The 27534-nt window shown below is 33.9% G+C and overlaps 2 protein-coding genes across 2 annotated transcripts in view; one reads left to right on the top strand and one right to left on the bottom strand.

Annotated features, from left to right (window-relative positions):
• Window positions 1-25713, top strand: part of LOC141665026 (uncharacterized) — a 49165-nt gene extending 23452 nt beyond the window's left edge. The window contains exons 4-7 of the mRNA XM_074470982.1: window positions 15244-15617; window positions 16676-16925; window positions 19365-23819; window positions 25633-25713. Of these exons, the coding sequence (XP_074327083.1) occupies window positions 15244-15617; window positions 16676-16925; window positions 19365-23819; window positions 25633-25713 (5160 nt within the window). The remainder of the gene's footprint in view (window positions 1-15243; window positions 15618-16675; window positions 16926-19364; window positions 23820-25632) is intronic.
• An 824-nt stretch (window positions 25714-26537) lies between these two features.
• On the bottom strand, window positions 26538-27302 carry LOC141665027 (uncharacterized). The gene has a single exon (XM_074470983.1). It carries the CDS (start codon window positions 27300-27302, stop codon window positions 26538-26540), a length of 765 nt encoding a protein of 254 aa, XP_074327084.1.
• Between the last annotated feature and the right edge of the window lie 232 nt (window positions 27303-27534).

Below are 27534 nucleotides of genomic sequence, written 5' to 3' on the forward strand. Positions count from 1 at the left end.
TTGTGGTTAATTTTCATTATTATCAAATAGTGACTGGAAATGTAAAGAAACTCGTCCCAGTTTGATGAGTCGGTTAAGGGATTAAGCTGTGTCGTCGGGGCGTCAAGTTGAACGGAACCCGTATTAAAAAGGGATGAAAATATTTAAAAGTGTGAATGTGAAATATATGTGATGATCCTATGTGTTTACATACTGGTTGATGTGTGCATGTTCGAATTCGAGATTGGTCTTATTTTTTTAAATATTTTTAAAAGGGATTTTAAGAATTTTATTAATCTTAAAGCATTTTTATAAAATTATAAAAATATGATCAAGGTATGAAATTTGCTTTGTTGCTTTTAAAATAGTCCAAGGGACTTTTAAAAAATAATAGTTGAATTTATTTTGAGGACTAGAGATTTTACAATGATTTTATAAAGTTTAAATTCTATTATTGGGAGTTATTTGTAAAATTCATAGCAAATTATTTATTTGTTAAAAAAATTATTTATAAATACTAGTGAAGAGATACTTTTGTTTTTTATTGGACAAAAATCAAAAGTTTATTTATTTGAATATAGAATGAGGGAAATTATAATATTACAAGTATTATGTAGATTAAAAATGGAATAAAAGGAAGTGGATTTGTGCAAATTATAGAATTGCCCCTGAAATGTTTTATTTATACTCCTTTCCTTCTCTCCCTTTTTCTTTTTTCTTCACTGACTCTCGGCTTTCTCACTCTTTTCTCTTACTCTCGAACTCTCTCCTTCTTTCTCTCTCTCTCTCGATAATTCCTCCTTCTCATCAAATCTTCCATTACACTCCACTAATCAAGCTTCTTATGCTATATGTATGTATATTTGCTTGCATGCGTCTATAGGTGTGTGTTTGGTGTTTGGTTTTAAGAGAAGCCAAGAGTTCTTATTGATTTCTTGTATTTTTGGCTTGAATCTTTGCAGTCCTATGATGATTGAGTGTTGCTTGTTTGTTTTGCTAAAATTTTAAATATATTGGTGAGGTTTCGAGTTGAGGCCCAAATTTCGGCAACCCTGAACCCTTTCCACCATCGATGACGAACTCCGGTGAACCGGTGGTGAGCCATGATGCTTGACTGAGCTCTATTAATTCAAAAGTATTCATTTCGAGTGTTGCATGTTATGGTTTTTGAAAATTTTGAATGTTGCTTTTGAGTTTTAAAAGGAATTGGGTTAAAATATTTGTTGTAGTTGACTTGTACTATTATTGTTCATAGTTTTGATTCGATTTGTGGTGTTAATTCGATTGTAGGATTGATTCAATTGATTTTTGGGTTAAATGTTATATGCATGTTAGATTTTTGTTTCAAAATTGTGTTTTGGTTCAGTTTTATTCAAACGGAAAGGGATTCAAGGATTGTTCTTGTTATAAATTGATTTAAGATAGGTTTAATTTGTAAAATTAACCTTGAATGTTGATATTTTATAATTGTATGTAAGATTAAGTGGATGCATGTCGAGTTATTAGGGAATTACTTGATGTATTATGTGGTTTGGTTTGAATTTTAGGATTAAAAACAAAGGAATGAGTTGTTTCGATATCGAGCTATTCAATTTGCATCTATAACTAAAGTATAGAGTTTTGAGTATAAAGGTATAGTAAAGTATGTGCTCTGTGAGAGTATTTGTGATTATACTTTAGTTTATACTTTACATGTTATCGCGATATGGGATCGTTAGGCGTTTTGAGAAATGTCGAGTGTTGAATAAGTTGCTAATTAGGGGTTCTGTTTTGCATTGTAGATTCGGATAGCGGAGGCATTCAGGCTAGTAAATGAAAGGCTATCTAAGGTGGCAATAGCTCAATACCAGTTAAGCATGAAAGCGATTTAAGGCAAGTAACTCTGACGTCTCTGGTGAAATTAATACTAGAGAGGAAATTATTGATGTCATGATAAAGTAGTTACTCTTTATTGTAATTCGGATATACCTGTATTGATTTTGAGAAACCCTAACATTGTTCCTTGTAATAACTTGATATCAACCCCTGTTCGGATTTTTTTTATAGTAACCCTGTTAATTCATATCTTGATTATTCTATAGCTCTCTGTTTGTTATCTTGAAATCTCGTAACCCTAAGAGAACCTTTATAATCTTCCTTATGTAACGCTTTGATTAGCCTAGATTCTTCGAGAACCTTGAACCCTGTCATGTGTTGATCTTTGAAACTCCCCTAACTTGGAACCAATGCACCCTGTTTATCATTTGATCAAGTTCCCTAGTGTTAGGTCCAAAGGGTACATACAGAGGGGGGTGAATGTATGTTCGTCGCTTTTCTAAAATTAATTGCAGCGGAATATCAAAATTAAAACGAATTAAACACACAAAGAGATTCTGGGTAAATATTCATTTTATTCAAAAGTATAAATACCCGGAGGTTTACTTACAACTTCAAATACAAAGATCCGAAGTAATAAATATAAAAAGAACCAAAGCAATAAGCTATAAATCTAGGGTTCTTCTTATCACTCTAAAAACTAAAAGCTCCTATCAAAAGGTAATGAATAAAATCAAGAGAGTTTTAAATATTGACCGTTACAAGTTTGTAAGGCCTTAAATAGTGTGGAACAAATTGGACATGACCTCTCCTTGTCAAATCAAGCTTTCAAAGTGTGCTGAAATAATTTTTCAAGAGATTCGCACTTTGTAAAAAATGGAAAGATACAGATTCGATTTGCTGTTGTTGATTATATAAAATTATAGGCTGTAGGAGTGAAGGAGACTACGTGGCTTAATTGTGTCCATGCATTTTGAATTTACAGCTTGCAAGAATTGTAACCTACGACCTGTAAATATGCTAAACTTGCGACCAGGAGTAGAATTCATTCTTTTATAACCTGCGACGTGTCACAAACTTAACCTGTGACCTTGCATTTTTCTTTTCATTTGATTAACCTGCGACCTCAGAAGAGTACATAACCTGCGAACAAGACTTGTGTTCCTTTTGCTTACTATTTTATTCTAATTCTTTTCCAACCTGTGACTTACATGGAAGCACAACCTGCGACTTAGCCTTCTACTCATTCTTTAATTTCTTATATTTTTTAATAATGAGTGGATCCCGCGGCTGAATGCAAGAGAGGCTGCCATTTGTTGTTTCATTTTCTTATATTTGACAAACTGCCGCATGCATGCATTATCTTAGATCTTGAGCTGGACACTCGCACAACACTTACAAAATAAAAGAAACAATTCTTTACTTTATTATATCAAACTGGCACCACAAATTGATTCCTTTTCTTTCTTTTAAACTATGAATGAATTAAGTTGCATGGACATTGCATGGCACGCGCCGAATAGAGAAACAAATTCCCGAGCTGCCAATTGATTTCTTTTGTTCACAATTGGTGATATTTTCTTTTAATCCTTTTGACACATGAACCTTCCATTTTCTCACAATTGCAAACTGAATGTTTATTCTGTTTAAGAAACCAAGCGCATGCGTCTGTTTTCTGTGGCTTCCTTTTATTTGAGAAAAATCAAATTTCGATTGTAATGATTTTTAAATTAAATTAATAAATGATTTTATTTTCATTTATTCATTTAAATAAAAAATCACATTAATTTATTTATTCAACATTAATTGTTGATGTAAAATGAAATAAATAAATGAATTGATTTTCATTTATTCATTTATTAAAAAATCAGCTATTGAATAAATAAATCCTATAAATTCTCGAGCTTTACTTCTCTGTACCTTCAAGCTTTCTAATCTCCACGTTTCCGTACCTTAAAATATTTCCAGTCTTCTTGAGTACTTAAACCACTTAACAGTATTTCTAAAAATAATACTCCATTTCCTTTCACGGATCACTGACATCTAGTGCACGGGTCTGGTTCACAAACGACTAGTTCCGCTCTCAGGGCTTCGTATTATACCCGTACAAACCACTGTTAAGTCTTCTACCAAATATAATCAATTTCACTAGGAATTTTTGAGGTCTTCACACTGATCCTGATAACTGCTTCGAATGACTCCAACTTTATTCCTCCGATGTTTGAACCTATTAATGAACTTCATACTGATCACTATTGACGTCTTCTTCATTGCAGCTAATAAAACCTTTTGTGTATATTCCAATAAACAATCTGTACCGATTCTAGTGGAACATAGATTATTTCAAAGTCCTTGTTCTTTGTTGAGTTATCCATACCAGTATTGTTGAATTTTACATACAACTTCAATCTTGCTCAACACCTAGTATGGATTCCTGATTACATTTGGTTCATTCACTTTCCTTGAAATCTTAAATTGAACGTAAGAATGATTTTCGACTTGAATGAGTCCTAATGATTTCGCATTCTCGGTAATGTTAAAATGAATATAGTCGACTCTTTTCCTTTTCAAACGAATTTCTAAAGGATGATATAGACGTAAGAGGCTAGTGGGATTAGTCCAGTCACGTAAGAGGCTAGCAGGGCTAGTCCAATATAAGGCTGGAATAATGCCATAGGTACCATAACGACCAGATGGAGGTCAGTACGGGCTGATCACCCGTATTATACTTAAAAGATAGATATTCCAATCAAGGGTTCCTTTATATTCTTTAAAGAAGAAAATGTTTACATTCTTTGAGCAGTTTGCTCCTTTTATTTTAAAAATGAAGTAAAATGAAATGGAACAACTCGAGTCTTCGTTTTGGTTGTAATGTTGTGAACCCTTTCACTTTACGCTATTGATAAGTTTCAAAGTTTGATTAGTTATTTCCTTCTATTGAGAAAAACTTTAAAATCCTGCTAATAATTTGTGATGAATGTCGGCTTTCACCCTATCCTGAGCCTTGATTCTTGAAAGCCCAAACCTTTCTTCATAACATTTATATAGTCAAAGATAGAGAACTGCCACCTAAAAAATTTAAATGTAGAATGCCTCAGATACTGCTATTGCTAATGTTATTGAATTATAGAAATGTTTATATAGTTACTTGCTGAACTTTTTTGCTCATATAGTTGCTTTAATCTAACCATGACAGTTTAGAAAGAAGATGGCCAGACATAGGTGCACCGCTCGCAAGAGCGTCCCTAGCGGTGTCTACCGTGTCGTAGGTTTCCATATGCTAGAGCAGGTAGTTAGTGTGTGTGTGAGCAAGCGTGTTGTTGGAGGCCATGTATAAGTTGGATCATATACAATAGGTTATTTTTCGGTTCCATGTCGGAATCAAATGAATTTGAATTTATTTATATTTTGGGTTGTAAACTTGGCTCAAAATTAATCATATTTAGATCCTATTATTATTTAATCAGGATTTATTATAATTGTTGTTATTATTAGATTAATGGTATAATTGAGGAAATAAAAAATGTGTACCTCTATTATGTTCTTCTGATATTTGAGTATAGGTTGGGAGTCCAGACATGTGAATATATAGTACCGTTGAACAATAATGAATATAGTAGAGTTGCACAATATATTCAACTTTTACACAATTATGCACTATCATCATTGATTAATTGATTGAGAGTTTGTTAGGACACAATATTCTCTGTGAATTGTAATCTCTTCCAAAATAATAATATATTACTTAATAACTTAACAAGAATATCAACATTATAATAGATGAGATTGTTGATACAGTTTTCCACGGTAAGAAAAATCAAGATAATCGTGGAAAATATCAATATATTTGATAAGAGGATAAATCAAAGGCATTACACGTCCGGCTAATCTTTTAAATGTACGGGAATTCTAGTACAATCCGAGTTGGTCTACTATCTGTCTCTGCAAAACGATATTGTTGGATATAAAAACTTTGATACAACCATGATTTTCTCTTGACCCTGATCTATATTGCATTTTTAATAATATAAAAGAGGACATAACAAATGCTCTATAATTTTGTAAAATTATAAAACATTGTTTTTATATTTTATTTGAGATAGAGCCTACTACTCAAAATATTTACCAATAGAATATATAAGTAAGTTGTATTTTAACTGATAATTTCCAAAGAAAAAATAATAATAAAAGAAAATTTAGTAGGATTCATGTTAACTATAAAATACCCAAGAATTTACAAAGACAAATAAATATTTTTTAACACACAAAAGTATGGAATTTTAGAAATTAGTTGAGTAATATTTTAAAGCCAAAAATGTATGATTTGTCATTAATTTTTTCATTTAAAATAATTCTATACAAAAGGTGATTATATAAGAAAAACATAAAAATCACATATGTTCCTCCCAATGATGGTAGCTACACATAATTTGAGAAGTAAAAAAACATATCTATATATCATTTAAAATTTTCTTTTTAATAAAGTTTAGTTTTTATATTTTTAGTCAAAAAAATAAATTTTAAAGAATATATGTATAGATATGTTTTCTTTACACCTCATGTGTAAAAACCATGGAGTATTAGAAAAGAATAAGTATTTTATTCATGTGAAATGTCTTCACCAATAATGATAATTCATTTAAACTGTTAGAAATATGTTGTGTACTTGATCATAACGTGAACTTAGTAGATTTTTTAGTTAAGTGAATTTATAACTTTCAACGGATGATCATTTTTAACATTAGTTGAAAGAGTAGCTTATGTAACAATAAGACTAGTAGCACATTTGGATAGCTTAGTGAACTAGATGGTAAATTGTATTAACTACTAGATTGATATGCATGATATGATGATGAATTGTAAATATTAAATACCTTGTAATCTTGTATAAATGAAATAAAGTTAACTGCCAAAAAGACATTTCAACTGATGATTCACAAAGCTCAATCTAAGTTCCAACGGATCTTCAAATTCAAAAGAGCCATGCGTTGGATTGATACAAATGGAATGTGGCAGCGTGTTTCAAGGTTTTAGATAACAAAGAAGCATTTTCATTTTCATGCTAAACAGAAGATATTCAAAGATACTGAAAATACAAAAGAGAAGTGTAGAAGCATGAAGTTAGACTAGATACAATTTGTCTTATTCTCTTGTCTGTCATGCAACTTGGTGATATATAAACAGGGTAGCAAGTTGAATCAAAGGAATTGAATCGAAGTTAGCAAGAAAAACTAGAGAAATAGATAAAGCAAAATCTGTAAAGAATTTCTCTATAGTTCTTCTACTTCAACTTGTAAGCAGTTATGAACAATTGTGTGCTCTACTTAATATATATCTTTGGTGGAAAAGTTCCAACCACCAGAAAATCTTTAAATACTTGTATTTAATTGCTTTGTGATTTGATTTTTGTTATATTGTTTTTCGCACCATTGCAAATCAACAGTTATTATTGGTAGAAGAATCATTCTTAAAATCCAAAAAGAAGCCAAAATTAAATTCAACCCTGTAATTCTTGTGTAGATTGTTGGGAATTACATAAACAAAATAATTGCATTCTTATTTTAATTATCAATAATTTACTTGTATGATTTGTACCATAAATATAATAATGTTATCTTAAAAGGTGAAGCTCGCCAACAAAATTCATCATTATTTTTGATAATCTCTACCCTTTTAAATTATTTTGAAGGTTTTCATTAATTCATATTAGAGATGTCAATATCAAAATACAGTATACCTCATCATCTTTTGTTATATTGTGTAAATTACATAAATTATTCACACTTTTTCATAGTTTCATACTTCACTACTTTCTTCACAATATTCGCTACATAATTTAAATGAACTTAATAATTTTATAAGTAAAATAAAATAAAAGTATACATATAAATCAAATTTATTATTTATTTATGTATATCGTACTTAGCTGTCTAATATATTATTCAAGAAAATGTAAAATATGAATAAACTTGTTGCAAATTTATAATTTGTTTTACCTATCCAAAATTATTTGATAAAAAAATATAATTCTATTCCTCTACCTTAGTATATTAACTTATTATGGGGGTCAAAAAGAAAACTTATTATGAGCCCAAATTTAAAAAATTTAAATTCTTGACTTGTGTGTTAATATATTAAATTATGATTTTTGAATAAATATTTACACGAACATAGTAATAGTAAGAGTTACACACTTAACAAAAAATAAATTTGGTATTGACCTTCCCTCCAACTAATTTTATTGAAAAAATACATGTGCTTTAATATCAAAATTACTTTAAAATTTCATGAATATTTTTAGGTCAATTTTTTGATTAAAAAAGTAATAATATTGACATAAAAACTAATGGGAAAATAATAATGATAATTTTACCAAATTTATATCTAATTTATAGACTTTGTAAATTTTCAAATTAACCATGGAGTTCAATTTTATATTTAAAATGACTAAACTACTGGAATATAAGTATTAAGAAACAAAACTAAACTTTAAAATACTTATGGGAAAAAATATTGGCACGACAAAAAAAATTGAACGATTACTACTGCTGTAGCAAGAAATTTTCTAACATTACATAAAAAAATAACAATGTTTAGCTGTGTTCTTCAAGATGTTGGATTTTGGAACTCGCAAGAACTTTTTAATGAGGCTATTATCTTCATCTTATCCTTAACATATGTCATGGTAATTTCCTTTAAAACTGGTAATGCACGCGCTAGTAATTCAAACTCATTCAAAAAATTATTTTGGGCTAGTAATTCAAACTCATTCCAAAAATTATTTTATTTTGAGGTGTACTGTGTACATTCAATTTTAGATTGTTATTATTTAAATCTTTACTGGTCTTCTTGATGATGCAAACTCTGAAAGAGAAAAATAACTTACAAAATAATGTCCTCTAACTATGTTAATTTTCTCAGTTTACACTAAGTTTTTAAAGTACCCAAACCATAATCATATTTTTGGGGTCATAAACAGCAAAAACAGACACAAACACAATCACATCCTTGGTTACAATCAAGCCTTGGTTACAATCACATCACAACCTCAAGCTACAAAAGAAAGAGTCAGAGGTTAAGAAGAATCATAGGTCAAGAAGGTAAAAGTTTTGTTGGTCTTTATTATAGCTTAAAATTAGATGCTATATATGATTATAAATAGATAAATATGGATTTACATTCTTAACTATTTTTAGTTCAACTCACAAATATAATAAAACATAGGTCAATATTATGAAGTGCAAAACTATTTTTAGTTCAACTGACATGTTTGGAGAATTATTTTTTAACGGATTTGGATATTGTGCAAAATATCTAATGAAGTTGAAATTTGGACACAGTATTTGTGGTTGGATCCATTGAGTACTAAACACAAGAATTAATGCAGAACCTTACTCATTGGATAAATAATTTTTATTTACACCTCCTAGTGGACATGAACTCAAGGATGAGGGTTGGAAAATTAAATTTCAACTTCTGTTTATTAGAACTGCTTTCAAACCATTTGTGACTGGATCAACCCATAACTAATGCTTTTGTATCTATATTAAAGATTTAGATCCAATGTTAATTAGCTAGATTTAATTTTTATATATGATTTATTATTGACAAGAGGATTAATGAAGAAACTCACCGTGAAAAGGTGGAGGTATATGATAGTTTTTACTTTAAACATATGTCCGTCATATGCAACTTGATTATCTAAGTCATAGCAGTGAGAAGATTTCCATGTAAGGTCCAACAATGAGGTTAGATCAACCTTAATTGTGCTAAAGATTAATTAGATGTAAGTTTCTCGAACTCACATCAAATGCTCCAATCAAGTCAATAGATTTCCTAAAAAAATTGGTGTGAACATTATTCTTATCAAAAGGTTTATAACTAACTTTAACACAATCACATTGTCCGACTATATATAACTTGCAAAACCTCAGAGAAAGAAAGATGACAGTTTAAACACAAAATCTATTGTTTATGCTCGAGATCAATACGTAAATTTAAAGTTTGTAAATGAAACATAAAAAGGTGTACATCTAAGTTTTTGCAATGCTATAAAAAGGTGTACATCTAAGTTTTTGCTTCCATTGAAATATTTGTTTAGGACTGTATATACATAAATTGTTGGTTCAACGAATTTTAAAATCAACTGTGGTTGTCCAACAATTATAGCTGGATAATTCCACAAATAACAGTAGACGCTAATGTTTTCACCGTGGCTAAAAGTTACTCTATATTCGAAAAGATGATATATCATTGCCCTTTGGAAAGATGATAAATTTGGAAAAAATTATATACAAAAACACAAATAGAGATGAAAATTACCCGATAAAATCCCAAACATGGAAACACAATTCTAAAAGAAAGATATAATAATGAAAAAATGATATATTATGTATTGATGTTAACATATCTTGTTCTTCCTATAGAATTTTATTTTATCAGCATTTAAAACAACATCAATACCACATACATATAGACAAAACTCTGGAAATTTTTACAAAAACAGAAAATTAAAAATATCTATATAAAAAAATGAATTGGGCAACTTGGAAATTATCACAGATTTTAGTTAACATGTATTATCACAAATAATAATTACCAAAACGAGCAAAATAGAAGCAAAACCACACAGGTTTAAATTGACTCTCTGAAGAGTAACTATATGGGATGTGCTCATGAGTTGTGGAGTTCCCATATTGATTTTGCTAGACCAAAGTCAAGAGCATAGAACTATAACCCAATCACATCATTTTAAACAAAAGATGCCATATAGACGTGAAAATGAATTGATGCAAGTACACATAAACCATAGATATACCTGATTTGCTCTTTTCATCTTGTAAATGATCAAGTATATACTTTTTCGCAAACATAGAGATTGGTTAGTAATTTATTATACAATGATACATTTCCTGGTATGAGCTAACTATTTTGGCATACGTGATCATGTTAGGAGTTGTCCCACATTGTTTGTGGGAGGGGCAGTTTGCTAGTATATAAGCAGCCAGATAACTCCATTAGTATGAGGCCTTTTGGAAGTGACCCAAAAAAAAACCCGTGCGGGCTCGGCCTAAAGCGGACAATATCATACTAATGTGGAGTTAGGACTGCTTAGCAAGCCCAACAAGTGGTATCAGAGCTATGGTTGAAACGGTCCATAACAATCTCAGATGGGCTCCAGAAGTGACCTAGGAAGAGGCAGATGGGCTTGCCCCAGAATGGGCTCAAGGAAAAGGCAGACGGGCCTTTCAGTATGGGCCTAGGGGGAGCAGATAGCCAGATGGACTTTCAGTATGGGTCGAGGGGGAGTCTGGTCACACTGAAGGAGACAGAATCGACATGTGTCGGGCCCGATGTGTGAAAGGGGAGATTATTAGGAGTTGTCCCACATCATTTGTGGGAGGGGCAGTTTGCTAGTATATAAGAAGCCAGATAACTCCATTAGTATGAGGCCTTTTGGGAGTGACCCAAAAATAAACCCGTGCGGGCTCGGCCCAAAGCGGACAATATCATACTAATGTGGAGTTATGCCTGCTTAGCAAGCCCAACAAATCATAGATATATCCAAAAAGCTTTAGGATATTATGATGTCATGATGGATTTGGATATCGACTTTGTGTTGTAGCTGAGACTCCATCAGTACCAACTCATTGTGCATATACTTTCAAATTAGCACACAATCATCAAAAATTTGACATTTAATTTTTAGAAAATAAAAGGACAATAGATGATGGGAAAATAGATGGGATCATGTATATGAACCCAAATTCTTATAGAAAAACAAAATAAGTTAGCATGTATTATCGTAAATAACAATTATCAAAAGGAGAAAAATAGAAGAAAAACCTCACAACTTTAAATTGACTCTCTGAAGAGTAACTATATGGAATGTGCTGATGAGTTGTGGAGTTCCCATATTTATTTTTCTAGACCAAAGTCAAAAGTATAAACCTACAACTCTCACATAATTTTAACCAAAAGACGACATTTAGATGTGAAAAAGAATTGATGCAAGTACACATAAACTATAGATAAACCTGATTTACTCTTTTCATTATGTAATGATCAAGTATACTATTTTCAGCAAATATAGAGATTGTTTAGTAATTTATTACACAGTAATACATTTCCTAGATTGAGCAAACTATTTTGACATACATGATCATAGATATATCCAAAAAGCCTTAGAATATTATGGTGTCATGATGGCTTTGGATCTCGACTGTGGCGTAGTTGGTACTTTATCAGTACCAACTCACTCTACATATATTTTCCAATCACCACAAAATATTAAAAATTTGATATTTATTTTTTAATTTACAAAACAAAAGGACAACATATAGTGTGAAAATACATGTTACGAAGCCAAATGCTTATATAAAAACAAAATAAGTTCAACCATCTTAATATTGAAAAAAAGGCCGACCTTCTTTTTCCTCCGGTAGATGCACAAAATCAATTTTCTGAATATAAGCCTTTACATACATTTTTTTTATCTGCATTTTACACAATATCATACCGCATAAAGAAGAAACTCATGACAATTTTACATAAATAGAAATTTAAGAATATCTATATATATAAACGACTTAGGAAACTTGGAAATTATCACATATTTTAGTTAGCATGTATTAACGGAAATGATAATTACCAAAAGGAGCAAAAAAGAAGCGAAACCTCCCATCTTCAAAATGACTCTCTGAAGAATAATTATATGGGATATGTTGATGAGTTGCGGAGTCCTCATATTTATTTTGCTAGATCAAAGTTAAGAGCATATACCTATAACCCAATAAAACCCTTATATGAAAACAAAATAAGTTTAAGCATCTAAAAATAAAAAGAAAAAAAAAGAACGACCCTATTTCTCCTCCGATAAATGCACAAACAAATCATTTTCTCATTTTTAAGACAATATGTAAAGGCTTATATCCATAAAAATAGTATGTAAAAATTATTAAAATAGAAAAATTAATACATAAATATGTAAAATTAATATTTGTCCGTGTCATTTCTCAACTATCATAAAATCAATGAATCACTGAGAATATAAATCAAAAACCTTGTATGCATTTCTCATAAATTATATGCAAAAACCTTATTTCCTGCATGAATCCAAAAGAAAACATAGTTAACAATTAGTTCAACCATTTAAAGTTGTGCATCAAATTAAATAAAAAGACCCAAAAAAATTAAAGATAACAAATATATAAATCTAAGTAAAAGATGGATAGAAGAGTGAGAAGGGAAAATGTAATGGCATACAAATGAAATATTAAAAATCATCTTCATACAACTTGTTAAACAAATTAAACACAAAAAAAATTATGATAAAAGGAAGTAAATACATGTGTGTATAAAATAATTTGAGAAGAATTATATGGTACCTTTTAATCTGGAGTGGTGCATGTGTTATTAAAATTATTGCTTACTTATGCGTCGTGATGTGGATTTGGTACTGGAAATTGCCTTGTATGGACTTCTGAGGGTACACTCAAAAATATTTATTTAACAATATTGCTTTTACATGAATCAAAATCATAAAGCAATGACAAATTAAATGACTACAAAGATCCACATCTAAACTTAGATCTTTCAACTATTTAATTCCGGTATAAGTTTGCATCTAGCATTTACATTGTTATTCACCCAATTAGTTAGAGTTACTTGACGCCACAACCTTTTTAATGGGGTCATATGTCCTCTACGACCTAGTCAAAACAAAAAACACAAATAATTAAATATTTGTATCATATAATTTCATAAGCTATGTTAGACAATTTATGATTTTGCATATACTGCCCTCTTAAATTGACGGCGGAGATACATGTAAGGCCAAATATTACGCTTGTGATATAACAAAAAAGAGGATGACATCAAAAAACCAGACGGATTAATGGAAATATTGAGATAAGAATGACCAATCTACTAAACATAAAAATAATATATGTAATATTATCAAAATTGTGATAAAATGGATGATTCACTAATCATTAAAACAATCTAACCTTATATTGACCAGAATTGTTCTCATCCATCTTCACAATCGAATTGATTGTTCCAAATCAACTGCAAGATCGACAACGATTTTGTTATAACAAATTAATACATACATCGATCCCTGGAGTTGTGTAAAGATTTCATGATCAATACACATTCTTATTGAAAGAAGGAGACACTGGATTAAAGGCATAAACATAACACAACATTTAAAAAGAACGACGATAACTCACCGGATCCAGTCATAAATAATATTGTTGCAATCGAGTTCAAACACCAATGAGAAATAATACAATGTAAAAGACAAAAATGAATAAGTTTTTAACATATTAATATTGTACCTCGTAAAATTAAAATTTAAAAATCAAAGCTACAAAGTTACGATATAGAGATAATTAATATGAGAAAAAAGATAAATTAAACAAAATCGTCTCATCCAACGATCATAAAAAAGACAATAAAAATTAATCTTACAAACTGAAACGTCGGAAATAACAGTAATCTTGACAGGAAAGCTCTTTTGACATTCACTTAAGAGAATCAACACACAAAAATTGTCAAATACTGATTTGAAACATATAACAAACCCATGTTGGATATGCAAATAATATGTACACACATATATTACTAAAACACATGAAGAGGAAGAAAAACCAAAACAAATAGTGAAAAATGAGATGTTTGAGATTTAAATCAAACAGTTGATGTACATACCTTGATTCGTGATTCTATAACCATTGTTGCACAATTAATCAACCCATCGTCATCTCCTTCCTAAATCAAAACTAATATAGGTAAAAAATAATAGTACAAACATATTAAATCTATACAAACAAAAATACTAAAATTACATAGCCGAGGAGTGAAGAGACGAAAAAAAAAATTGAAAAAGAAGAAATATGATTTAGTAACCTGTTTGTTTGTTGTGTTGGATTAACAAATGAAACCCAATTAAAATCAGCGTATAACCTCCAAAAATAAAGTGAGAAAATGAGATTGAGATTTAAAATTTGAGAGAAGAAGAAGATTAATTATCGTTTGAAATTGTGTACATATATATATATATCAATCTAATTTATGAGAAATATAAAGCAGGCGACAATCATGCATCATGGTTAATGAATTTGATTTGTTTAATATTTTCATAGATAACTTTGTTTTTTTATATTAAAAAATTAACCAACTATTAATTATGGGTCAAAATTTAAGTAAATTAGATAGTACATTGATCTAGGAATATGTATCTTGGATAATTTTTTTTAACATAGCTAAATTAAGGAGTAGTCTTTGTGGCGTTAAAATATGGATTCAACTACAATGCAATTTCATTTATTTTTTGTTTTTAGTAATTATATTTTAAATTTTTGTTATAATTTTACCTTTTAAATTTTATATTCATCTACTAAATCATTTAATAAGAATTTGATTTTTTTAGATAATATAATTTAGTACAGGCATGTCTTGCACAACACACTCAATGCACTCACAGGATGGTCTTTAGCAGGATGGTCTTTAGCTAGGACGATGCGCGTGACAGCCAAGATAGGCGGATATAAGCTGATGGTCCTCATTGATAGTGGGTCTACTCATAATTTTATCAGTAACAAAGTAGATGGTCTACTGCAATTACCAGTCATTCTAACTAAACCGTTTATTTTTATAATGACTAATGGTGACCGACTACCATGTCTTGAGAAGTTTGAAGATGTGAATATAATGATTCAAGGTTTACCGTTCTCTCTTACTCTTATTTCCTTACCATTAGTGGGCCTGGATTTGGTGTTAGGAAGTCCATTGGCTAGAGAAATTAGGAACAGTCATGTGTAACTGGAAGAACCTTATCATGAAATTTTAATATGGGAATCAGCACCACACATTGCCCGGAATTGGTAACCAGCCCATTAAAGTTTCATCTGAAAAAGTGATATGGAGCCTCTATTGAGACAAGGAAGCTCTGTATACCATTTACTTCCAGGAAACCAATGAAGATCCTAAGGCTTCAGATAAAGAGAACCAACAAAGTTTACATGAAGATATGGAGCCTCTATTGAGACAATTTGATGACATCTTTCAAGAGCCAACACAATTGCCCCCCGCCCGAGAAATTGATCATTGCATCAACTTAAAAGAACGGAACCTGTCAACATCATACCATACATGTATGCCTATTTTCAAAAGGCTAAAATTGAAAAACAAGTTCATGACACGTTGAAAATGGGGTTTAAAAAAACCTAGTACCGGTCCATTTTCATTACCCGTGCTCTTAGTCAAAAAAAGATGGCTCCTCCAGATTTTGTACAAACTATAGAGCTCTCAACACAGTCACCATCAAAAATAGATTTCCTATTTCTATTGTTGATGATATGTCAGATGAACTACATAGAGATTCTTATTTTACCAAACTGGATTTGAGGTCAGGCTTTCATCAGGTTCGTGTAAACATACTAGATATTCATAAAACTGCATTTTGTACACACAACGGTCATTATGAATATTTAGTTATGCCATTTGGCCTATGTAATGCACCCTCCACGTTCAAGCTATCATAAACTTGATCTTTTGACCATATATTTAAAAATCCGTGCTAATTTTTTTGATGGTATTTTGGTTCATAGCTCCAATTGGACTCTGCATCTTAAACAAGTTCGAATGGTTTTTGACATTTTAAGGCAACATAATTGTTTTGTCAATTTAAGCAAGTGCAGTTTCGGGCAACAAGAACTTAAATACTTGGGCCACATTATCACTTCCCAAGATGTTAAAGTGGATCAAAATAAAATTGCAGCACAGTTCTTAAGTGGCCAAGTCCTTCCAATGTCTCTGAATTACGTGGGTTTTTGGGTCTTACATGATACTACCGCAAATTTGTACATAATTATAGGGTTATAGCACAAACACTTACAAATCTTTTGCGGAAAGGCAAGTTCAGCTGGGATGCTGAAGCAGATGCATCGTTCAACGCACTTAAACAAGCTATGACTTCAACTCCAATATTTGCTATGTCTAATTTTAATAAGCCCTTTGTTATTGAATCAGATGCTTCAGGTGAGGGTATTGGTGCTTTGCTTACTGATAACTCCGGTGAGCGGGCGGCTCCTCCCACGCCGTTCCTAGAAGAGGTGTGGCTGCTGGTTGGGCGCCTGCAAAACAACACTAGAAGGGGGGTTTGGCTCCCACGGCACCTCCGGTGTAAGAATAAGAACAGGGCTTCGGAGAAGATGAAGATGTATGTATGTAATAGAAAGGCTGATGTGTGTGTATGAGTATATGAGAGAGTATGAGTGTGCAAGGTTTGAATATTTTCCAACCCCTAAACCCTTCAGCCTTGGGGGTATATATAGCCCCAAGGTAGGGTTTAGGGGTAGTTACCTCTAAATCTGGGCCGTTGGATTTTGGGAGCGGAGGACGCCTGGCTTGGGGGGATTGCTTACATGTGTCCAGGGGAGGACCACCTTCAAAGTGTCCTAACGGCCTCTGACACGCGCCGTGCTTGTCTGGTGTGTTGGTTGTTGATAGCTGTCAAAGTCACGTGCCCACGTACCCTTGCTTGGCGGTGTAATATTCGTGAATTTTATTTATTTAAATAATAATAATAATAATAATACAAAAAGAGAGATTTTTTTTTTTTTTTTTTTATATAAAAAGAAGAGTTGAAAACAAACGTGTATTTTGTGGTTAAGGTTTAATTTATTAAAATTCTTAGAATTCTAATAGGAATAGGTGAGTTAGCACGTTATATATAATCCAGCTACGCATTACAAACATAATCATAAAAATAAACCCTAATCGGGCAGAGACATAGAATCGATAAACAGAGCCGTGTGTATTTAGTCGCCGGAAGTTAGGCAGCCTAGCCTATAGAGACAAGTAAGAAGGTTTCTTTTACTTATTGCTTATCATACTAATTTAATGATTAAATATGAAGTTATCTCTCTTCTAATAAATTTGCATTGTCATGTTCACATGCCACACAATATAGCACATACTCGAACTTTGATACCATAATGTATAGATTATGTTAATTATTAATTAATATATTATTGTTATTGTTGGAGGTATTATGTTGTTAGTTTTGCTAATGCAAGTTTAGACCAGGACTACTGTACATACAACTAATCTAGTTCAAGGATGAGTTTAGTTAATTAAATGATTTAAAGAAAGAATGTCGTGTTTGTAAATATGCGGGATGTTGTCAAGGTCACTTTTGTTGATTTTAATATTATTTAAGTACTAACGTTAATGATGATTGCGGTTAATGATAATAATGATGTTGGTAATAATATTTATTTAATATTATAATCTTGTTATTAGATCGCGAGCCGGGAAATTTTAACGGGTTATTTATGGGTTTTGTTAGTGTTTGAGACTGCGAGTTCAAGGTACGGATTCTATCCCCTTTTTATTCAGCGCTACTCATCTTAAAATTAAATGTCTCTGATTCACTCAATTCCATATTTTATTTGCTCCGTTAATATTATCTGATCATTTTGACTTCCGAAAATTATTTTAAAATTTGATTTGGAAAATTTTAGATATCTGTTTATGCGATTTTCAAAAATTATTTATGACACCCTTTGTTTTGGAAATCTGAATTACTTGTATCAAGTAATTTTAAATTTGCGAGAATATTTTATTTTGAACCCTTAGTGATTTAGGGTATACCGAGTTAACCAGCTGTAGGGGTACTACAACCATGTCATTGCGGCACCAGTGACATGACACTTCTGTGACAGTGTGATTGGTCACGGCGTATCCTTCTGTTAGCTCTTGGGAGGAGCTTTTGCGCATTTGATATTTGTTCAGGATACGTGGGTGCACCCAGAGTTTGATTTGTGATTTGATTTATGGTGACGTTGTATATGCCGTACACGTTATCCATTTTGTTGCACGCATTAGGTACCCTATGATGTGTGTATTTGTATCTGTTCTGATCTCGGTATGAAATATCCTAACCCCTCGTTGCTTCAGCCTTACTTATTTTTAAAATTGTTGTGTTATTATAATTTTGCAGATTGTTTATTTCTGATCTCTTTGTTTTATAATTGTATTCCAAATCCGTACTGGGCGTTTGGCTCACGCCGTATTCTTTTTCTGGCAGGTGCTTAGGGGAATCTGGGATTGTGTGATGGAGAGCTCCCCTTATTTCGTTCTTAGGATTTCAGACTTCCATCATTATTGAGACATAATTACTTATTAGAGATTTCAACATTTATATTTTTGGTTTAGACATTTTGGAGATTTAATATTATTTAGAAGATTTTAGACTGTTTAATTATTGTTAGAAATATATTAGTGCTCTGTTTGCAGGTTTTGGATTTTAAGTAATATCTCCCTTCTATTTTAAGAAGGGGGTGTTACAGAGATGGTATCAGAGCTTAGGTTCTTTCTTGAAGAAAGCCTACTTAGGTTGACCTGTGAGCTTGGGTAGACGATAGGATGGGTGTTCCATTTAATTTCGTTTCATTATGCTCTTTATCGTTTCATTTTGCTTTATCATTTGAAATCTGTTTGTAACTGCTTCATCATATTTATTCTCGTACTCTTCATTCGTTCGCTATCTTATATTGTAGATGCCTCCTAGACGTGATCCCTTTCATATTGACCCCGCTCAGCTTACTGAGATGATAGGGCAAGCAGTGGCTCAGGCTGTACAGCAGGCTTTGGCAAACCAAGGAAATCAGAATGGAGAGGCAAATCAGAATGGAGAAGGGAATCAAAATGGAGAGGGAAATCAAAATGGACACGAAAATCAGAATGGCAATGGTAATCAGAATCAGAATGGTCAGGGCCATCAGTTAGAGCCGTTTGTATGGTTGGAGAGGTTTGTGAAGCAGAAACCAGATTCTTTTAGTGCAGCACCGACTCCTATTGAAGCTGAAAATTGGATTGTTCATCTCGAGAAGATTTTTGATGCAATGGGTTGTGATGAAATTCAGAAGGTCAGGTTAGCTGTGTATAAGTTGGAGGGGGATGCTCAGAGGTGGTGGAGAGGAGTGAAAGCTACTAAAGGGGAGCAGTATACAGAGGCTTTGGAATGGCAGAGATTCAAGGAAGTATTCTATGAGCAATACTTTTCTAATGCTGATAGGGAGGCTTATTTGAGGGAGTTTCATTCTATTATGCAGCACCAGGATGAGAGCATTACTGATTATATGGCGAGGTTTATAAGGTTGGCTGGATTTGCTGGGACAGTTGCAGGGACTGCTGCGCAGCAGGTTGATAAATTTAAATGGGGGTTGAAGTCTCATCTGAGGGGTTCTATAATTTCTTTTAAATTTGATAATGTGGCAGAGGCGGCTGATGCAGCAAAGGATGTTGAGAAGGAGCGCATAGATTTCAGGACTTCCAGGTCTAACAGTGGTAGTAAGAGGACTAGGGATGATCAGGGTTTTGCACAGGGTAGACAATGGTATGGAGGTCAGAATGGTCAGCAAGGACAGTGGCGCGGACAGAATCAGAATATGGGTGGTCAGTCATTCCACGGCCGAAATCAGTATGTTGGTCAGAATCAGAATCAGCAGTTTCAGCGACAGAAGCAGCCTAGACAGTGGCAGAATCGTCAGCAGGGACAGAGCCGTTACTCAGTGTATGGGGGAAACCCCAATATGATTCCTGTGGCTCCTTGTACTACATGTGGTGGACATCATCCAGGTAGAGCTTGTTACAGACAGACTGGGGCTTGTTTCTTATGTGGTAGCATGTCCCATAAGGCAAGGGATTGCACAGTGTCACGCAACCCTGGTGGAGGAGGAGCTGGCGGTGGTAGTGGCAGTGGAAGTCAGCAGAATCCTACAGCCAGAGTGTTTGCATTGACGGCAAATCAGGCAGCAGCTAATTCAGGTACCGTTTCAGGAACACTTCTTGTTGGTAGACGTGATGCTTATGTGTTATTTGATACTGGTTCAACCCATTCTGTTGTGTCTTTATCGTTTGTTCGTCATCTTGACGTTGCACCTTCATTATTATATCCTCATATGTCTATTTCTACCCCGATGGGGAATTCTGTTGTTATTTCTGATGTGTATCGAGAGTGTCCGATAGCTGTTGGAGATAGAAGATGTAAGGTTAACTTGCTTCCCATGGAGATGCATGACTTTGATATTATTTTGGGCATGGATTGGTTGAGTGAACATCGTGCCACAATTGATTGTCAAGGAAAAAGGGTGATCTTTGGGGATGTAGATAAACCAGAATTTGTATACCAAGGGTCTCAGCCGAAAGGGGAGGTTAAATTAATTTCCGCTCTAAAGGCGAGCAAACTTTTATCTAAGGGTTGTGATGGCTACCTTGCTTTCGTGAAGGATACATCGAAGGATGAACCTTGCATCGAGGATTATCCAGTTGTGAAGGAGTATGAAGATGTGTTCCCCGATGAGCTACCAGGTTTGCCACCACATAGAGAGGTGGAGTTTACTATTGAACTAGTTCCTGGTGCTGAGCCTATTTCCAAGGCGCCTTACCGTATGGCACCACTTGAGTTGCAAGAATTGAAGGAGCAGTTGCAAGAGTTGTTGGATAGGGGATTTATCAGACCAAGTGTGTCTCCATGGGGCGCTCCTGTGTTGTTTGTGAAGAAGAAGGATGGTTCTATGAGATTGTGCATTGACTATAGGGAGTTGAATAAGGTGACTGTCAGAAACAGGTATCCTTTGCCACGAATTGATGACTTGTTTGATCAGTTACAAGGGGCGAAGTACTTTTCGAAGATAGATTTGAGATCTGGTTACCATCAGTTACGAGTTAGGGAGGAAGACGTTCTGAAGACTGCATTTCGCACTCGTTATGGTCATTATGAGTTTCTCGTGATGTCCTTTGGGTTGACGAATGCACCAGCGGTATTTATGGATTTGATGAATCGGGTCTTTCATGATTATCTGGATAAATTCGTGGTGGTCTTCATCGATGATATCTTGATATACTCTAGGAGCAGAGAGGAGCATGAGGAGCATTTACGTACTGTACTTGAAATTTTGAGGGAGAGGAAGTTGTTTGCGAAATTTTCCAAGTGTGAATTCTGGTTGGAGGAAGTGGCATTCTTGGGGCATGTTGTATCTGGTAGGGGCATTGAGTTGGATCCTGCGAAAGTCGAGGCTATTACTAATTGGCCCAGACCTAGCAATGTGACGGAGGTGAGGAGTTTCTTGGGTTTGGCAGGCTACTATAGGCGTTTTGTGGAAGGTTTCTCTTCCATAGCTTTACCATTGACTCAGCTAATGAGGAAGGTAATTAAGTTCAAGTGGAATGATGATCGTGAGAAGAGCTTTCAAGAGTTAAAGAAGAGGTTGGTGTCAGCTCCAATACTTGTGTTGCCATCAGGGAGTGGAGGTTTTCAGGTGTATAGTGATGCTTCTAAGAGAGGATTGGGGTGTGTTCTTATGCAACATGGGAAAGTGATTTCTTACGCTTCTAGGCAGCTTAAACCATATGAGATGAATTATCCTACCCATGACTTGGAGTTAGCAGCAGTGGTCTTTGCTTTGAAGATCTGGAGACACTATCTTTATGGAGAGACTTGTGACATCTTTACTGATCACAAGAGTCTCAAATACATCTTTACTCAGAAGGAGCTTAACATGAGGCAGCGGAGGTGGCTTGAACTTCTTAAGGATTATGATGCAAATATTCAGTACCATCCGGGGAAGGCGAATGTAGTGGCAGACGCTCTTAGTAGGAAGAACTTGGGGAGTGTTGCATCTCTCATTACTCAGCCGCACCTTATTTCAGATTTGGAGCGCTTGGGTGTTGAGTTGTATGTTAGAGGATCAAGTGGTAGCATTGCAAATTTGAAAGTGGAACCGAATCTTGTTTTAAGGGTTAAGGAAGCTCAGAAGAGTGATACAGGTTTGGAAGCTATTAGATCCGAGGTGGCAGGTGGAAAGCAAACACAATTTCATTTCGATGATGAGGGTGTGATGTGGTTGGGTAGTAAATTGTGCGTGCCCGTAGACCCGACGATTCGTGAGGAAATTTTGAAGGAGGCTCATAGTTCTTCATTTTCTATTCATCCAGGTTCCACCAAGATGTATAGGGATTTGAAGAAGCACTTTTGGTGGAGTGGAATGAAGGGAGATATAGCAGAATTTGTGGGAAAATGTCTTACATGTCAACAAGTGAAGATAGACCATCAGAGGCCTAGTGGATTGTTGCAACAGCTAGATATTCCAGTTTGGAAGTGGGAAAACATTACTATAGATTTTGTAACTCATTTGCCGAGGACTTTCAAGAAGAATGATGTTATATGGGTGGTGGTTGATAGACTCACTAAGTCCGCTCACTTCTTGCCTATTAAAGAGACTACTCTTGTTCATGAGTTGGCAGAGATTTTTCAGCGAGATATTGTTAGACTTCATGGTGTGCCGGTGTCGATAGTTTCTGACAGGGATACGAGATTTACATCGCGTTTTTGGAAGGGTTTCCAACAAGCTTGGGGTACAAGGCTTAATTTTAGTACAGCTTTTCATCCGCAGACCGATGGACAGTCAGAAAGGACGATCCAGACGTTAGAGGATATGTTGAGGGCATGTGCTTTGGAGTGGACAGGTGACTGGGATAAGTATTTGTATCTTGTTGAGTTTGCGTATAATAACAGTTGGCACGCGAGTATTGGTATGCCACCATTTGAGGCTTTGTATGGTAGGAGGTGTAGGGCACCATCTTGTTGGGATGAGGTTGGTGAGAGAGTCATCGAAGGGCCGGAGTTAGTTAGAATTACTAATGAGAAGGTAGAGAAAGTTAAAGAAAGTCTGAAGGAAGCTCGATCTCGTCAAAAGAGTTACGCGGACCAACATAGGAAGTTTGGGGGATTTGAGCCAGGTGATCATGTGTTCTTAAAGGTGTCGCCTTGTAAGGGTGTGAAGCGTTTTGGTATGAAGGGAAAGCTTAGTCCGAGATATGTTGGCCCTTTTGACGTTATGGAGAAAGTAGGGGAAGTATCTTATAGAGTTGCGTTGCCACCACAACTATCTCAAGTGCATAATGTGTTTCATGTGTCAGTTTTGAGGGGCTACAAATATCATCCATTACATGTAGTTCAGTATCCATTACATAAGATTAGAGAGGATCTTTCTTGTGAGGAGGAAGCTGAGGCTATCTTAGCTCGAGAGGAGCGAGTTTTGAGGAAGAACACCATTCCGTTTGTGAAAGTTTTGTGGAAAAATCATTCGGAAAGAGAGGCTACTTGGGAATTAGAAGAATCTATTCGTGAGAAATATCCGCATTTATTCGATTCAGGTACGACTATTTAGTTTCGTTAGATTCCGGGGACGGAATTTTTTTTTAAGGGGGTATATATATAATATTCGTGAATTTTATTTATTTAAATAATAATAATAATAATAATACAAAAAGAGAGATTTATTTATTTATTTTTTTTTTTATATAAAAAGAAGAGTTGAAAACAAACGTGTATTTTGTGGTTAAGGTTTAATTTATTAAAATTCTTAGAATTCTAATAGGAATAGGTGAGTTAGCACGTTATATATAATCCAGCTACGCATTACAAACATAATCATAAAAATAAACCCTAATCGGGCAGAGACATAGAATCGATAAACAGAGCCGTGTGTATTTAGTCGCCGGAAGTTAGGCAGCCTAGCCTATAGAGACAAGTAAGAAGGTTTCTTTTACTTATTGCTTATCATACTAATTTAATGATTAAATATGAAGTTATCTCTCTTCTAATAAATTTGCATTGTCATGTTCACATGCCACACAATATAGCACATACTCGAACTTTGATACCATAATGTATAGATTATGTTAATTATTAATTAATATATTATTGTTATTGTTGGAGGTATTATGTTGTTAGTTTTGCTAATGCAAGTTTAGACCAGGACTACTGTACATACAACTAATCTAGTTCATGGATGAGTTTAGTTAATTAAATGATTTAAAGAAAGAATGTCGTGTTTGTAAATATGCGGGATGTTGTCAAGGTCACTTTTGTTGATTTTAATATTATTTAAATACTAACGTTAATGATGATTGCGGTTAATGATAATAATGATGTTGGTAATAATATTTATTTAATATTATAATCTTGTTATTAGATCGCGAGCCGGGAAATTTTAACGGGTTATTTATGGGTTTTGTTAGTGTTTGAGACTGCGAGTTCAAGGTACGGATTCTATCCCCTTTTTATTCAGCGCTACTCATCTTAAAATTAAATGTCTCTGATTCACTCAATTCCATATTTTATTTGCTCCGTTAATATTATCTGATCATTTTGACTTCCGAAAATTATTTTAAAATTTGATTTGGAAAATTTTAGATATCTGTTTATGCGATTTTCAAAAATTATTTATGACACCCTTTGTTTTGGAAATCTGAATTACTTGTATCAAGTAATTTTAAATTTGCGAGAATATTTTATTTTGAACCCTTAGTGATTTAGGATATACCGAGTTAACCAGCTGTAGGGGTACTACAGCCATGTCATTGCGGCACCAGTGACATGACACTTCTGTGACAGTGTGATTGGTCACGGCGTATCCTTCTGTTAGCTCTTGGGAGGAGCTTTTGCGCATTTGATATTTGTTCAGGATACGTGGGTGCACCCAGAGTTTGATTTATGATTTGATTTATGGTGACGTTGTATATGCCGTACACGTTATCCATTTTGTTGCACGCATTAGGTACCCTATGATGTGTGTATTTGTATCTGTTCTGATCTCGGTATGAAATATCCTAACCCCTCGTTGCTTCAGCCTTACTTATTTTTAAAATTGTTGTGTTATTATAATTTTGCAGATTGTTTATTTCTGATCTCTTTGTTTTATAATTGTATTCCAAATCCGTACTGGGCGTTTGGCTCACGCCGTATTCTTTTTCTGGCAGGTGCTTAGGGGAATCTGGGATTGTGTGATGGAGAGCTCCCCTTATTTCGTTCTTAGGATTTCAGACTTCCATCATTATTGAGACATAATTACTTATTAGAGATTTCAGCATTTATATTTTTGGTTTAGACATTTTGGAGATTTAATATTATTTAGAAGATTTTAGACTGTTTAATTATTGTTAGAAATATATTAGTGCTCTGTTTGCAGGTTTTGGATTTTAAGTAATATCTCCCTTCTATTTTAAGAAGGGGGTGTTACAGGCGGGTTGTGGGATATGCATGTGTTTGCTAGGAACCCCCCTCATGGTAGCTTGAGTCCTGATCTGGATCCGGGTAGGCATTAGGTCCGGGTTCCGGGTTGGATCCGGATCCGGGTCATGGGATGGGCATGGGTCTGGTCTCTCCATTTGATTGTACTGGGAGAGGGGGGTCTCGGTACATCGATTGAGCCCGGTATTCCATAGATCCAGGTTGATTCTTACCCGGGTCTCTTATACCCTATCACTCACTCAACAAGGATGACCGGTAGCATTCATGAGTCGAGCTTTTGGAGCTAATAAAAAATCATGGTCTATTTATGCCAAAGAAATGCTTACAATCATTCATGCTATCAGCATATGGAGACCTTACTTTCTTGGACAAAAATTCTTTATTCAAACGGATCACAGGAGCCTTAAATACTTGCTCGAGCAACGTATTTCAACTCAAGAGCAAGAAAAGTAGGTAAGTAAATTATTGGGATATGACTACGAAATCATTTATAGACCTGGTCGAGACAATACAACTGCAGATGTATTCTCTCGGGTGATGAACAGTCCTAGTTTGAGTGCCTTATTTGTACCTGAGACATCACTATGGGATGCCATAAAAAATGAGGCTGTCGGGAACTTATATATGCAGAAAATCAGCAAGTGATACCCCAGGTAAACATTAATCTTCCTCTATTGAACATTCCACCTCTTGATGATACTCCTCCATTATAACTCTGAGACGGTGATTCCTTTTTGTTTAAGTTGAGCTTACATTGCAAAGCACTTTCAATGGATTTTTCGGAGTGTCTCATCAATCTTTGTTCATGGGACTGTAATGATGCCATCAACTCACCAGATTTTAATGTGTTAATATCTTTGGTTTCTTCAATAATGGACACCATAGCATCATATTTATCAGTCAAGCTAATCAGAATTTTTTCAACAACTTTCTTATCGGTAACCACTTCACCGTACAAAGCCATTTGATTGACAATTTCATTTATTTTTGAATAATAATCCTTCAAACTGTCAGACTCATTCATCTTCAAGTTCTCAAAATCTCTCCTGAGGGATTGTAGCTTAATAGATCTTACCTTGGAATTTCCTTGGAATTCTTCTTGCAAAACTTCCCAAGCTTCTTTTGCCGTTGCAACCCTCATAATTCTGGGAAACAAGCTCTCTGATATAGCTTGTTGAATAAAGAAGAGGGCTTTTGCATCTTTCTTTTTAGTCTCCTTTAAGGCCTCCTGAGCATTTGTTAAATTTGCTGATTCATCATATCCACTTTCCACTAAATCCCACAAGTCTTGAGATTGGAAAAGTGTTTTCATCTTCAAACTCCAATAATCGTAGTTTTCACCATTAAAAATGGGCATTGTAGGTTGTTGAATATTCACACCTTGATTTGTTGCAGCCATTGTTGACGTGTTGTTTCCGCCTACTGCTGTTCTTTACGCCCAGTTTCTAATCGAATCTAAGAGAAAAAGGTACTCGAAGAGTATATGTTATTTCATTAGATAACAACCTTATATAGTACAAGGTTGTGGCTGTTGAGTTACATAACCACCAGGGAAAGAAGTGTTTCATTTTCCTGGATATTAAATGCAGATTTATATAGGATAACTACGTCTTTAAAAACACATTAATTCT

This window comes from Apium graveolens, chromosome 6 (genome assembly GCF_009905375.1).
Source record: "Apium graveolens cultivar Ventura chromosome 6, ASM990537v1, whole genome shotgun sequence".
NCBI classification, from domain to species: domain Eukaryota; kingdom Viridiplantae; phylum Streptophyta; class Magnoliopsida; order Apiales; family Apiaceae; genus Apium; species Apium graveolens.